The sequence below is a fragment of the Rhamphochromis longiceps genome, linkage group LG15 (genome assembly GCF_057381845.1).
Source record: "Rhamphochromis longiceps isolate RC_006_pf linkage group LG15, R_longiceps_female_GT1.1, whole genome shotgun sequence".
In the NCBI taxonomy this organism is placed as follows: domain Eukaryota; kingdom Metazoa; phylum Chordata; class Actinopteri; order Cichliformes; family Cichlidae; genus Rhamphochromis; species Rhamphochromis longiceps.
The window spans coordinates 40,951,095-40,964,448 of NC_140571.1; the positions used below are offsets into that span (position 1 = coordinate 40,951,095).

Here is a 13,354-nt window from a genome sequence, read left to right on the forward strand (position 1 = left end):
CTTGGATGTTCAGTGGTTGCAGTGGAGAATGCTTGTGCCTGCGGAAGTCTACCACCAGTTCCTTGGTTTTACTGGCGTTGATCTGGAGGTAGTTCAGCTGGCACCAGTCCACAAAGTCTTGGGTCAGACCTCTGTACTCCTTGTCGTCCCCATCAGTGATGAGGCCGACTATTGCAGAGTCATCAGAGAACTTCTGCAGGAAGCACTGGGTGGAATTGTGGGAGAAGTCTGCAGTGTAGATGGTGAAGAGGAACGGAGCCAGAACCGTTCCCTGTGGGGCCCCCGTACTGCAGACGACCCTGTCCGACACACAGCCCTGAGTCCTCACATACTGTGGTCGGTCGGTGAGGTAGTCCAGGATCCAGGTAGTGAGGTGATGGTCCACTCCAGAGTTCACCAGCTTGTCCTTTAGAACCGAGGGAAGAATGGTGTTGAAGGCACTGGAGAAATCAAAGAACATGATTCTCACAGTGCTTCCAGCGGTCTCCAGGTGAGCGAGGGAACGATGTAGGAGGTGAATGACGGCATCATCCGCTCCAATGCCAGGCTGGTAGGCAAACTGAAGTGGGTCCAGTGATGAGCTTATTAGGCGCCGAAGCTGAGCCAGGACCAACCGCTCCAGGGTCTTCATCAGGTGGGATGTCAGAGCCACCGGCCTGTAGCTGTTGAGGTCCTTGGGGCGTGAAGTCTTTGGCACTGGTACAACACAGGAGGTTTTCCAGAGCTGTGGGACTCTTCCCAACCTCAGGCTCAGGTTGAAGAGGTGCTCCATCACCCCACACAGTTGGTCCGCGCAGGACCTGATGACCCTCGAGCTGATGCCATCTGGACCCGCTGCCTTCTTGCCATTAATCCTCCTCAGTTCCCTCCTAACCTGGGTGGTTGAGAGAGACAGGCTGGAGCCTTGTGTTGAGTGTGTATTGGATGCTGTTGTTGGGGGTGGGGGGGAGTGAGCAGGGTGAATAGAGGAGGTGTGAAGTGTCTGAGGTGGAACAGCAGCAGTGGGGGTGGGTGAGTCTGCAGCCGATGTTGCAGACTGCCTCATGGCTGAATCAAATCTGTTGAAGAAATGATTCAGTTCATTTGCCCACCTCACATCCCTCCCAGGCAGAGAGTTCTTAAAATGGTTGACTTTCTGTTGGATTTGGGATATTGCTCCAAGAGACTTTTTTTTACATCTTGATATCTTCTACAAGCTTATCAGGTTTCAGACTCATAGATAAAACACAGAGCAGGGGCTGATGATTTGAAATTTTGTAGGGGGTGCTGTGGAGCCATTTTGCGCTATTCAAGGAAAGTGATCACATAACAAAGCATTCATCACATTGGAGGTGTGGGCCAAATTTCAAGACTTTTTAAACTTTCCAAGCCCCTCAAAAGCCACTTCATTGTTAATGGTGAACCGCGCTGCCACCAGGGTGCGCCGTTGAGTTTAAAGTCACAGTTTTCGCACTGAAGCATCATGAGGGACTGATGGTGATATTCACCGCTTTTGAGGTGTCCACGATGAACCTGTGAAAATCAGTACAACAAAGTACACATGACATTTCCTGTTGCCACTAGGTGGCGCGCTGCGTATTCCTGACAATGGGAATTAGGGCTGCTCAATTAATCGAATTTTAATCACGATTACGATCTGGGCTTTCAACGATCATTAAAAATGACTGAGCCGATTATTAGCCCCTCCTTCATTTATCCGCGACACCTTAAAGGCCGGTCCGTGAAAATATTGTCGGGCATAAACCGGTCCGTGGCGCAAAAAAGGTTGGAGACCGCTGATTAAGAGGACCCGAGGGAAGCTCGGAAAGCTAAGCAGAAGTTATTTGGAGAGTGACTGCCGTTGGTTGAAAAGAGAGTTTTAAAAAAAAAAAACTTCAGTGGTGTTGCACACTATTTTATATTATTTTTTTAAAGTCATTGTTAACCCTTTAAAGCCGGTCAGAGCAGCACGCTCCGTTTTGCGTAACTATTTTTAAATCCCTGTAGAACCGGAACCGTGTAAGCTAGCGCAATAATTTGTTTTGCATATGAAACCGGAGGAGTTGTACTTACATCTGATGCCATCAGCTTGTCCTCGGTCACGGTTTCCTTCCACATATAGCTTTGCAAAAATTGCATAAAAAGCGCTTGCAGGAACAAAAACATAATATTCCAGAAACACGCTTTGCCGTTCCTATCAGCTGTTCGTAACACTTCCCACAGTGAAATGATGCACATGCTGTTTTCTTTGCAAATTTGCATCATAGGATTGTTTTTTGTTTTTCCTGCAGTATATAAAAATTGCTGTATCTCCAAAATAAAACTATGAAGACACTCAAAATAAATTTCCTGTGGTGGGAAACTATTTTTTGCAACTTTATTGTATTTAAAGTTTTGAGGGATAAACCTCTTAAATTTCTCCAAGTAGAAATATATGTAAACAAAACAAAAGCAATTTTCAATTTTTTTTGTAGTTTATTGCACTTTTTTGCAATTTATGTAATTACTATGGACTTAATGCATACATATTATTAAAATATGGGCTATAACAGTTGTATTGATGTATAGCAACTTGAAATGCTCCCACAAATGGCACTACAGCATGTAAAAAAAATAATATAAGCTCTGGTGGACTTGGTTCTATAGTAGGTCTTAAAGGGTTAAATAAATATCGTCAAATAATCGAGATCTCAATTTCAGTGAAAATAATCGTGATTATCATTTTTGCCATAATCGAGCAGCCCTAATGGGAATATCAATCTATTCAGGGCAGGTATGACATCATGTCTGGTACTGATCAGACTGGATTTCATTGAGTTATACTAATTTGTTTCTTCGTGGTGAGACATCAAAGTTCGCCATGCTCTCGGGGTCACACCCTTTCACTGTAACCCAAGACCAACTCCTTAAGGCTTTCCAGGAGAAATTTGAGGCTGCAGATGTCACCCATCACTATACTGTACCCCAAAGTGTAAAACATGACATTTCCTGTTCCCACTAGGTGGCGCTGTCCTTGATGTCAAATGTGGCAGTTGAAATATGTTCAGGGGTGGAGGCTCATATATGTGCTCTTTGGTCCAGATCGGACAATGTATGACAGAATGAGAGGCTATAAGATTTTCATGGCGAGTCATCGAAATTCGCCGTGGCGCCACGGCCTCACCGTATCACGAAAATTCAAAAGCTCCACAATTTAACATGGCCCAGGTGTGTAGTTGACACTGACCAAAGATGAAGCTTATACGACCAAATCCCAAGGAGGAGTTCGAAAAAGTTTGAGGCATGGAAATGGCAAAATTAGAGCCAAAATGTCACCTTCACGTCCAAATGCCGGACTTCCTGTTGGGTTTGCGTCAATGTGCCCACAGACTTTTTTTGTTCGTCTTGGCATGGTAACACAGGTGTGTCAAATTTCATACATGTAGCTGAAATGATGTGGTCGTAGGGCTGCATTTAACAAGGCATAGGTGGCGCTGTAGAGCCATTTCCCAGTGCTCATATGTAAAACCATTAAAATACAAAATTTTTCACCAGACCTGGCATGTGTGCAAAATTTCATGAGTTTTTGAGCATGTTTAGGCCCTCAAAAAGGCCCTTGTTTTGCCTGAATAATAATAATAAGAAGAAGAAGAAACGGAGCAGATACAAAAGGGCCTTCGCACTTTTAGTGCTCGGGCCCTAATAATAATGTAGACAGACAGAAATCAACAAAAAAAACAACAAAGAAAAAGCCCACAACTGTGTTTGCACATATTAAAATTAAATGTTAATTATTATTATTATTATTTACTAGTCTTCAAAATAGTTACTTCTATTTACGTCTTTACCATTTTTTTCATGAATTGGCAACACCAAATAATAAATAAAAAAGAAGCCAAAATTGTTTTAATATGTTTTGATTAGTTTGTTGATAAAATGTTTAATCTCTAAAATCCACCACTTCCTTTCTTGATTAGATTTTTTCCAACCAAATATTAAAAACCCATTTAATACGAAGAAAGAGAGAAAAAAATAGAAAAACTTATTTTCTAAGTAAATAATTTTTCTCTTTTTTGAATAATAATGACTCACTGCTGCTTTACTTGCTACCTACCGTGGAGCGCAGCAACACCACTTTGGCCTCACGGGCTGTGGTACGAGTGCAGGTGGACTTGACGCACCATTCTGGCATCCAGTAGAGCACCAGGAGAAGGAAGCCCCCTGTACACAGCACCCCGAGGCCCACCAGGGCCAGCCGCCAACGACACAGACGGTAGCCCTGCAGCTCCTTAACAAAAAAAAAAAAAGAGAAAACAGGAGCACAGTATGGCACGTTAGGTAACACAGTATGTAACTTTCTGGTAGTCCCACAGGAGTTAGCAGTGAAGACAAAGTAAGCGTAGCGGTCATCACTGTAGACTGGACCGCAGGTCGGGTCGAGCAGCGTGAGCTCACTGGGGTTCAGGCTGGGAACAGACTCCAGTTTCACAGCCAGGGTGGTTATGGTACCATTAGGGAAACACTCAGTAAGCAGTGAGAAGAAATTGCAAGCCATCAAGAAGTCACTGATGGGCACATTAGATTCTGGATCCTTCAGGATCACGTCAATTCTGGTATTTTTTCAATATGCGTATATGTGAAATGAAAAATACCATCTCCTCCTCTTCCCCCTTGTTGACAATCTTGAGGTCTTCCTTCTCCATGCTGCAGAACAGTTTGCCAAGCCCCTTCCTTAGTCACTGCAAACAGATCAGACAAAATGTCAACGGTGAACAGTGCGGGAAACATTTAATGCTGGGCTTACACTGTGCGATTTTTTGGCCCATTTTGAGCCGATTTTTGAGTCGTGCGACCGTTTTGGCGATCGGCCCGATTTTGGCCTTCATCGTGCGTCGTGCATCGTGTAGTATACGTGGGGTAACGAGACGCGATTAACACCTCACGACCAGCTCCCGATCATCAATCGCTTGGTCGTTTGAAATCCTCGCGACCGTCGTGAGGGTGTCACCGCAGTTTCTCACACTGCGCACGCGCAAACACAAATGTCAGCGAAAAAGACGGCGCAGCACGGCAGTGCAGCGTGTGATCTGGACACAAGCGACGGAGGCACAACTTGTAGAACTATGGTAAGCTGATCCGAGCCTTTTCGATGTGGCCTCACAAAATTATCACGACCACAACAACCGTGAAAATAGTTGGATCTACATTGCTGCTCAATCACAGCTGCCTGATCAATGTTTTTAGCAATTTAGCAAAGTTGATGGCGGTGGTGTGCGTGTCTGTGTGTGAAAGAGAGAGGGAGAGCGAGCGACAGAATTTCTGTTATAACCTTCATTTTATGGACGCACAGTGTGAGCACTCGGGTCGCATCAGAGCATCGGGCCGTATAGTGTGAGACCCTGCATCGTGACCTATGAACTTCTAACCCCTGCGAGTCAATCGTACAGTTTGAGCAGGAGCTGAATCGCGCGACTGAAAAAAAAAAATCACACAGTCTCTGCCCAGCTTAAGCTTCACAGCAGGCTTTGAAACCGAGAGCTCAACAGCACAGTGTCGGAACAAGTCACAAGATAACACCACATTATTTGTTTAAATTAAAGATTGATTAATCAAAGCCCTGTAAAGTGCTTAACAATGTCAAATGTCAAAGACAAATGTCAAAAGCAAATTACAACTTTGGAAAGCAAGTTTCTGTCTTTTTAATCAATATTCTTAACGCAATCTTCTTGACTGAAGTGACCAGGGATTTTGTATTTAAGCTCCACGTGGCAGGTCGGATATTGCTTAGGAAGGAAGCTGATTTTCTGCATCATTCACAAGATCAAAAAAACATTTACCAGCACTCAAAGTATGCACTTTAAGCCAAAGAGGTTTGGACCAGTGGAAGTAACGGCAACTACAGGAGGGTTTTAATCTATAACACATATAGTCACACATATAATCTATAGAATATATATTTTTAGCTAGCATATCATACACATGTTATACTTGCTAACCCTGCGAGCATGCTATATATTTAATTTTTAGATTTCTTGAAAGAAATCTCACTTGTGGATTTTTTTCCCCCCAATAAAGTTTGAAGTGACAAATCCTCACCCCCCCACCTCCCTCTTCACCCACGACTGCAGACCTGCTGATGGTTCCAACACCATCATTAAGTTTGCAGATGACACCACGGTGATTGGCCTCATCAGTGACAACGATGAGGCCGCCTACAGGGAGGAGGTGGATCGTCTGGCTGAGTGGTGCGACAGAAACAACCTGCTGCTTAACACCGAGAAGACCAAGGAGCTCATCGTGGACTACAGGAGGAATGCTGATCCACATCCACCCATCCACATTAAGGGGACGGCTGTGGAGCGTGTGAGCAGCTTCAAGTTCCTGGGAGTCCACATCTCCGAGGATCTCACCTGGACGACCAACTGCTCCAAGCTGGTCAAGAAGGCTCACCAGCGCCTCTTCTTCTTGAGGACTCTGAGGAAGAACCACCTGTCCTCAGACATCCTGGTGAACTTCTATCGCTGCACCATCGAGAGCATCCTGACCAACTGTATAACAGTCTGGTACGGGAACTGCTCTGCCTCGGACCGGAAGGCGTTGCAGAGGGTCGTGAAAACTGCCCAGCGCATTGCCAGAGCACCACTTCCTGCCATAAAAGACATCTACAGGAAGCGGTGTCTGAAAAGGGCTGGGAAAATCATCAAAGACCCCAGTCACCCATCACATGGACTCTTCACCCTCCTGCCCTCTGGGAGGCGCTACAGGAGCCTCCGGACTAAGACCACCAGGTACCGGAACAGCTTCTTCCCCACAGCTGTCAGACTCCTGAACTCTGCCTCCTGACATCTGACCCACGTTAAACTCACGGACTGGACATACACACACACACACAACCACCCACAACCACACACACACACACACACACACACACACACACACACAGGACAACTGTACCCTCAAACACACAATAATAACATGGACTGAACCACCACTCACAACCACTAGCACTTTATATAGCCTCTTAACTGCACTACTGTATAGTTCTGTGTAAATAATCATACGATAATTTTTAATTCTATAACTGTTCGCAACTTGCATAGTTCCCATTTCTGTATAAGTGTATATCTCATATTTCTGTAAAGTTCATTATTTCATATTCTGTATAGTTTTTTTCATATATATATCCTATTCATAGCTTGTACTCACAACAGCCTGTACATACTTATAGTTATAGCATATTCATAACATACTTCATACCGTGTACATTATAACATACCGTAATAGACCCATTTCTGTAATATACTTACATATCTATATTATTGCTAATATATATTGTAATATATCTATATCATGGCTAAAGCACTTCTGGATGGATGCAAACTACATGTCGTTGCCCTGTACCTGTGACATGTGCAATGACAATAAAGTTGAATTCTATTCTATTCTATTCTTTTCTGGCTGCCACTTCAAACAATACTGTCTTTATTTCTGTGGCTCTCTCTTATTATGAATCACTTTGTGGCAGAATACACTTTAGACAAATGTAAATGAAAGCATCGCCGTATGCCAATTGTAAACTGCAGGCATGTGCCAGTCAGTTTAGAATAGTTCCCATTAACTAATTTCACTTGGTAAGGATAAAATTGGAATAAAATATAAATTAAAACATTATGGACATAAAGTTAAGAACATGTCTATGGATACATTAGTGAACCGTTTTGTTTTTCCTATCTCTGTCCACATACAGTCGTGCAGCATTTACATTGGGTTAAAGAGATTTTAGCAAATTATACAAATTCAGATGTAGACTGTAGCACACAAAACATGGCCCAGCAGCAATGAACAGCACTTCCCAAAAAGCTGCTCAACCTTAGTACACCTGAGACTATCTCTTAAGTCAATACACCCACACAGTCTGAATGACTCATCAAACTCATGCATTACTCCAGTCCATATCAAACTTGTTGCTCCATTCCTCTCTCAATTCCCAAGAGGACTACACATCCCGTACAGAAGGAAAATTGCCAGTGTGTTTGGACGTGCATGTGAATTTTGCTGTATTATCCACTGAACAATCTTTGTCAAATGATTCCTAAGGTGCTTGTAAACACAAGTTAGGCTATAGACAGTTTCACTTTTTACTTAAAACCCCAGCAAACCGTCACTAAGTAATATTACAGACAGTTGATCAGGTTCACTCCAGAGGGGCTAAATGGGGCTACTTGGGGAAACATGGCACACAAAGATGCAAATTAATGTTTAAAGAAGTAAGGCCCAGACATTAAAACAGTGCCGCATTTGACCATTTCTACATTACACAAAAGACAAGAGAAAGTAAAAAAGAAATCTGAGAAATCAGAGAATCCAGCTTCTCTGATTACATCAGGCACCACTGGTGGGGTGTGGAGTAACTGAAGGTGTAGCTCTGAAAGTCAAGAAAAACAAGTCAAGAAAAACCAAGGAGTGCTTGACCTTTACCTTCCACTGTGCTAGCCTTATACAGGTCAGTATAGACAGGAGTCAAAGTTAACTGAAGTTAGACTCAGGTTACAAGCCTGAATATTAAATAGCAAAATACATCAGTACACACAAAGATAAGCAAATCCAACGAGGTATTAAGTCAGGCAAATGGTTAGGATACCCTCTCTGACAGCAATTATCACTGGAGAGTTCTGGTATGATATGTCAAGACAGAGTGCCAATAGGGCCACCCTTCTACTGCATCCAACGCCCTGTATAACCCAATTATCCTATATCACTGCCTCGCACACTCAGATCTTATCTTGCCTGCTGCACCCGGGTGGACTTTTTCTCTGGCATACTGCGGGATATTTTGCTTAGGACCAAGCCCTTCCTTGTATTTTTCAATAGCAGCCCCCCTAGCCAGCGCTCAGCGGTGGCTGCATAACAACAAGAACATTCCCTCCTAAATTTCTGCTATAACTGGAAATGCCAACCCAAGTACATCATGGACACAAGCACCCACATGACTGTCCAGAAATGCATTGGGAAGGCACAAGCACAACCCGATTGCATTACAGAAACATTTAAGCTAAAGGGACTGGACTGATAAACACACACACACACACACACACACACACACACACACACACACAAATCACTCAGCTTAACTCAACTACTCAAAACATTGAGACTGGACTGACTAATCAACACAAGCGCAAACACACTGACCTACACCACCAAACTATCGTACACACCAACCTGTAAATGCTCTTTTGCACAATATTATTACTGGACTTTTTGCACTAACTTCTTTACTTCCTAATTTTTGCTGCTACACTAAGGAATGTTTACTGTTCCTCCACTACCTCAACTCATCATCACAAAACCTTATTATTATGTTACGTTGTGTTTTTTTCTCACACTGTCACTTTGTTGCTCTTGTTCGCACATTTGCACGTGCACTTTGTTGTCTGCTGTCTGTTAACAAAAAAAAAAAAAAGTCTTCTTTAGATAGTTAGATTTTGTTAATTTATGTTGTCATTTATGTTAGGTCAGTCTGTCTTGTCTCTGCTAGCCAGCTAACTAGGCCTCTTAGTTAGCTAGTTTAGTGTTTTCTGTTAATTTATGTTGTAAATTTATGTTGCATGTACCACCTTGGTCCTGGAGGAACGTTGTTTCGCTTCACTGTGTACTAACTGTATATGGTTGAAGTGACAATAAAGCCGACTTGACTTGACTTGAAAAAGCTCAGGTAATTAGTTCCAGTGATTACCATGGACCAAATGGATTTTAATTTATTAACGGGAATCATTTCATCTTATTTTAAAAGCTTGTACAGATTCTCCCACATACAGCTTAATAATTACAAGCCATTTTTCCCATTTCAGTATTAACATCCTTCTCTTCAAGGACCAAACAGTCTTGGGATCTGGTGTAGGTGAAGATGTATACAGTGGGGAAAAAAATACTCATGAGACACCCAGAAAATTTGCCAAGACAAAGTTTGAAATAAATGGAAAAAAGAAATTAATGTGACAATAGTTAGCATCAAGGAGGATTTATAGGCAGAAAGCATGCTTGGCAATCTTTCCATAAAACTATTTATGGAAATGGAATGCATTAAAACTATTTAATGCATTTAGCTTGACAACAATTTAAGGTTAATCAAAGATTTTTGTACATAAAACTCTGGTAACAGAGAGTGATGTTATATGCTTTGGACTGTTAAAGGTTACACCTGAGTCATTAACTATTTTGTATTAAAGTGGTACTACAATAGAACCCTGTGGCACACCTCTGTTGACACTAATGAGGCTGGACTGTAAGCCATCAGACCCCACAGCTTGTATAACACAGCTGAGACAATTTGCCACCAAAACCAAAAAAAGATGCCTCATAAGACAGTCACGATAAAGAGTATCAAAAGCCTTAGATCAATGACTAAATATAATCAGGTACTGTTTTGTACCCCAAACAGAAGAATGACAAATAAATGACACATTTTAAAATAGAGTACTATGTTAAAAATGACCTCAATGACATAACATGACACTAGGGCTGCTCAATTAATCGAATTTTAATCACGATTACGATCTGGGCTTTCAACGATCATTAAAAATGACTGAGCCGATTATTAGCCCCTCCCTCGTGCTTTACTCTCGCGCTGCTCCGTGTGGCAAATCGAGCGCACCTCTCTGCATTTCGAACACGCGTCACAACAATTAAGAGGACCCGAGGGAAGCTCGGAAAGCTATGCAGAAGTTATTTGGAGAGGAGAGTGACTGCCGTTGGTTGAAAAGAGAGGTAAAAAAAAAAAAAAAAAAACTTCAGTGGTGTGGAAACATTATGGGTTCGCGGAGTCAGACGTGGATCAAGTAGACATAGTGTGTAAACTTTGCTACGGTGTCATAGCATAGCTGCACCACAGAGCAACACTGCAAAGTTCACTAAAAGTAGATGTTTACATTTTTCATTTATTTTTTATATTGCAAACATTTGCACTATTACCAGTATTTGCACACTATTTTATATTATTTTTTAGTCTTTATTCAATACATTGTTATTGTTAACCCTTTAAATCCCTGTAGAACCGGAACCGTGTAAGCTAGCGCAATAATTTGTTTTGCATATGAAACCGGAGGAGTTGTAATTACATCTTATGCCATCAGCTTGTCCTCGGTCACGGTTTCCTTCCACATAAAGCTTTGCAAAAATTGCATATAAAGCGCTTGCAGGAACAAAAACATAATATTCCAGAAACACGCTTTGCCGTTCCTATCAGCTGTTCGTAACACTTCCCACATTGAAAAAGACGTCAACGCGAACTATCGCATGTCCGCCATTTCCTGTCCGAAACCGGAAGTGACGTCATTTTCGTGGAAAATGTAGTTTTTTACTTGTAGGCCTTAAAAGCCTATACTGGTGATTTTATAAGTCATGTTTGACTCTATACTTTTCTGAATAGTTTCTGGGATGCTTGGAACTCGAATTGCACTGCTGGAAATAGTTTATTTTGATGCACATGCTGTTTTCTTTGCAAATTTGCATCATAGGATTGTTTTTTGTTTTTCCTGCAGTATATAAAAATTGCTGTATCTCCAAAATAAAACTATGAAGACACTCAAAATAAATTTCCTGTGGTGGGAAACTATTTTTTGCAACTTTTTTGTATTTAAAGTTTTGAGGGATAAGCCTCTTAAATTTCCCCAAGTAGAAATATATGTAAAAAAAAAAAAAAAAAAGATTTTCAATTTTTTTTGTAGTTTATTGCACTTTTTTGCAATTAATGTAATTACTATGGACTTAATGCATACATATTATTAAAATATGGGCTATAACAGTTGTATTGATGTATAGCAACTTGAAATGCTCCCAAAAATGGCACTACAACATGTAAAAAAAATAATATAAGCTCTGGCGGACTTGGTTCTATGGTAGGTCTTAAAGGGTTAAATAAATATCGTCAAATAATCGAGATCTCAATTTCAGTGAAAATAATCGTGATTATCATTTTTGCCATAATCGAGCAGCCCTACATGACACAACATCCAAATATAAATTGCAGCTAAAAAGGATTACAGAGTATCAAGTTTATGTGGTTACTGAAACCAAGACTGTTACGTAGTCTATCCAGATAACAGAGGGTGGTGACCTCTAATTACAGGTTCCAAACAGACAACAGCAGTTGAAACCTTACCAGACTTATGACCCCATTTATGATTCAAGTACCACTATGTGACAACTTAACTGAAGCTAAGAAAAAGTCGAGTCAAATTTTTTTTCCTATCTGCCAGGTTAGGAATGGTTACAAAGTAAATAAATAAGGTGTATGGAAATATTGCAACATAATAAGAAAATTGGGTATGGTTAAAAGTTTGCTAAAATGCCGTAACAATAGAACATTTTGCATCATAACAGAGAGAAGAAAAATATAGTATTCGTTGTTGCCTTCCTTTTACTTAATTCATGAAGTAAAACAGCAGCTGGCCATCATATTTGCTGTGCAATTGACCCCTTGGGGATTAATCAGAATCAGAATACTTTATTGATCCCTAGGGGAAATTATTAACACTTTGCTTGTCTGGTAATTAAAATGAAGATTTTTTTCAGATATGTGGATAAATTAGATATTGAAAACCACAAACAGTTGAACATAACTAAATTACTGCTTAACGTGAATGTTCAACTGACTAATATTAAAGCATGCCTCGGCAGATTTCAGCAACATAACTGAGTGAGTATATCACAAGTCTTTTAACAAAATTATGTTTTTTGAAGGTTTCTGTGCACCTACCTTGAGAGCCAGGGACAAAATGCCCCAGGCGGTCCTCTTCCCCACAGTTAGCTTGCTCTCTAACCACACTAACCTGGAACCCTGGATGGAAAAATCCAAGAGAAAAAAAACATTAAAAATTACATCACACAATCTACATTACAATTGATTTCCAAATATTCTGAGTCTTAGGTAGGTTGAAGGTTAACTGAGGATACACATTTACAAACCAATATTACCAAATAGCCAAAACTGTTCAGAGTTTCTCCTTAATTGTCACTTCATCAAGATACAGAAAGATTGCTTCAGAATTTGATTGTAGTTGATCATTTGATTTGGTCCTATTGCCACCTTTTCCAACAACACTTCAATTCTTCTTCTTCTTCTTTTTTTTTAAAGTTAAGTATCTAAAGAATTAAATAAATAAATAAATAAAAATGGGTTAAATGTGAGTTTAGTCCAAAACCTAAACTGGCACCACTGTGGAATAAGAAGTCTGTTCATATAAGATGGATCTGTTGGGTTTCAAAACTTAAATTATTCATTATGATGTTGTACCTATCTTAATAAAAGCTTTTGACCTATTTTACACCTGAAATTATTAAAAGATTTACTGTGTGACAAACTGTTCATTTGGTTTTGTTATTTATTCATTACTGA

The 13,354-nt window shown here is 40.8% G+C and overlaps 1 protein-coding gene across 2 annotated transcripts in view; it reads right to left on the reverse strand.

The window, feature by feature from the left end:
* Positions 1 to 13,354, reverse strand: part of atp13a3 (ATPase 13A3) — a 43,305-nt gene that overhangs the window by 20,469 nt on the left and 9,482 nt on the right. For both annotated transcript variants that reach the window (XM_085383363.1, XM_085383362.1), the window contains exons 2-4: positions 12,716 to 12,796; positions 4,611 to 4,697; positions 4,073 to 4,246 (exon numbers count right to left, since the gene is read on the reverse strand). In XM_085383363.1, the coding sequence (XP_085239489.1) occupies positions 4,073 to 4,246; positions 4,611 to 4,661 (225 nt within the window). In that variant the 5' untranslated portion in view covers positions 4,662 to 4,697; positions 12,716 to 12,796. The remainder of the gene's footprint in view (positions 1 to 4,072; positions 4,247 to 4,610; positions 4,698 to 12,715; positions 12,797 to 13,354) is intronic.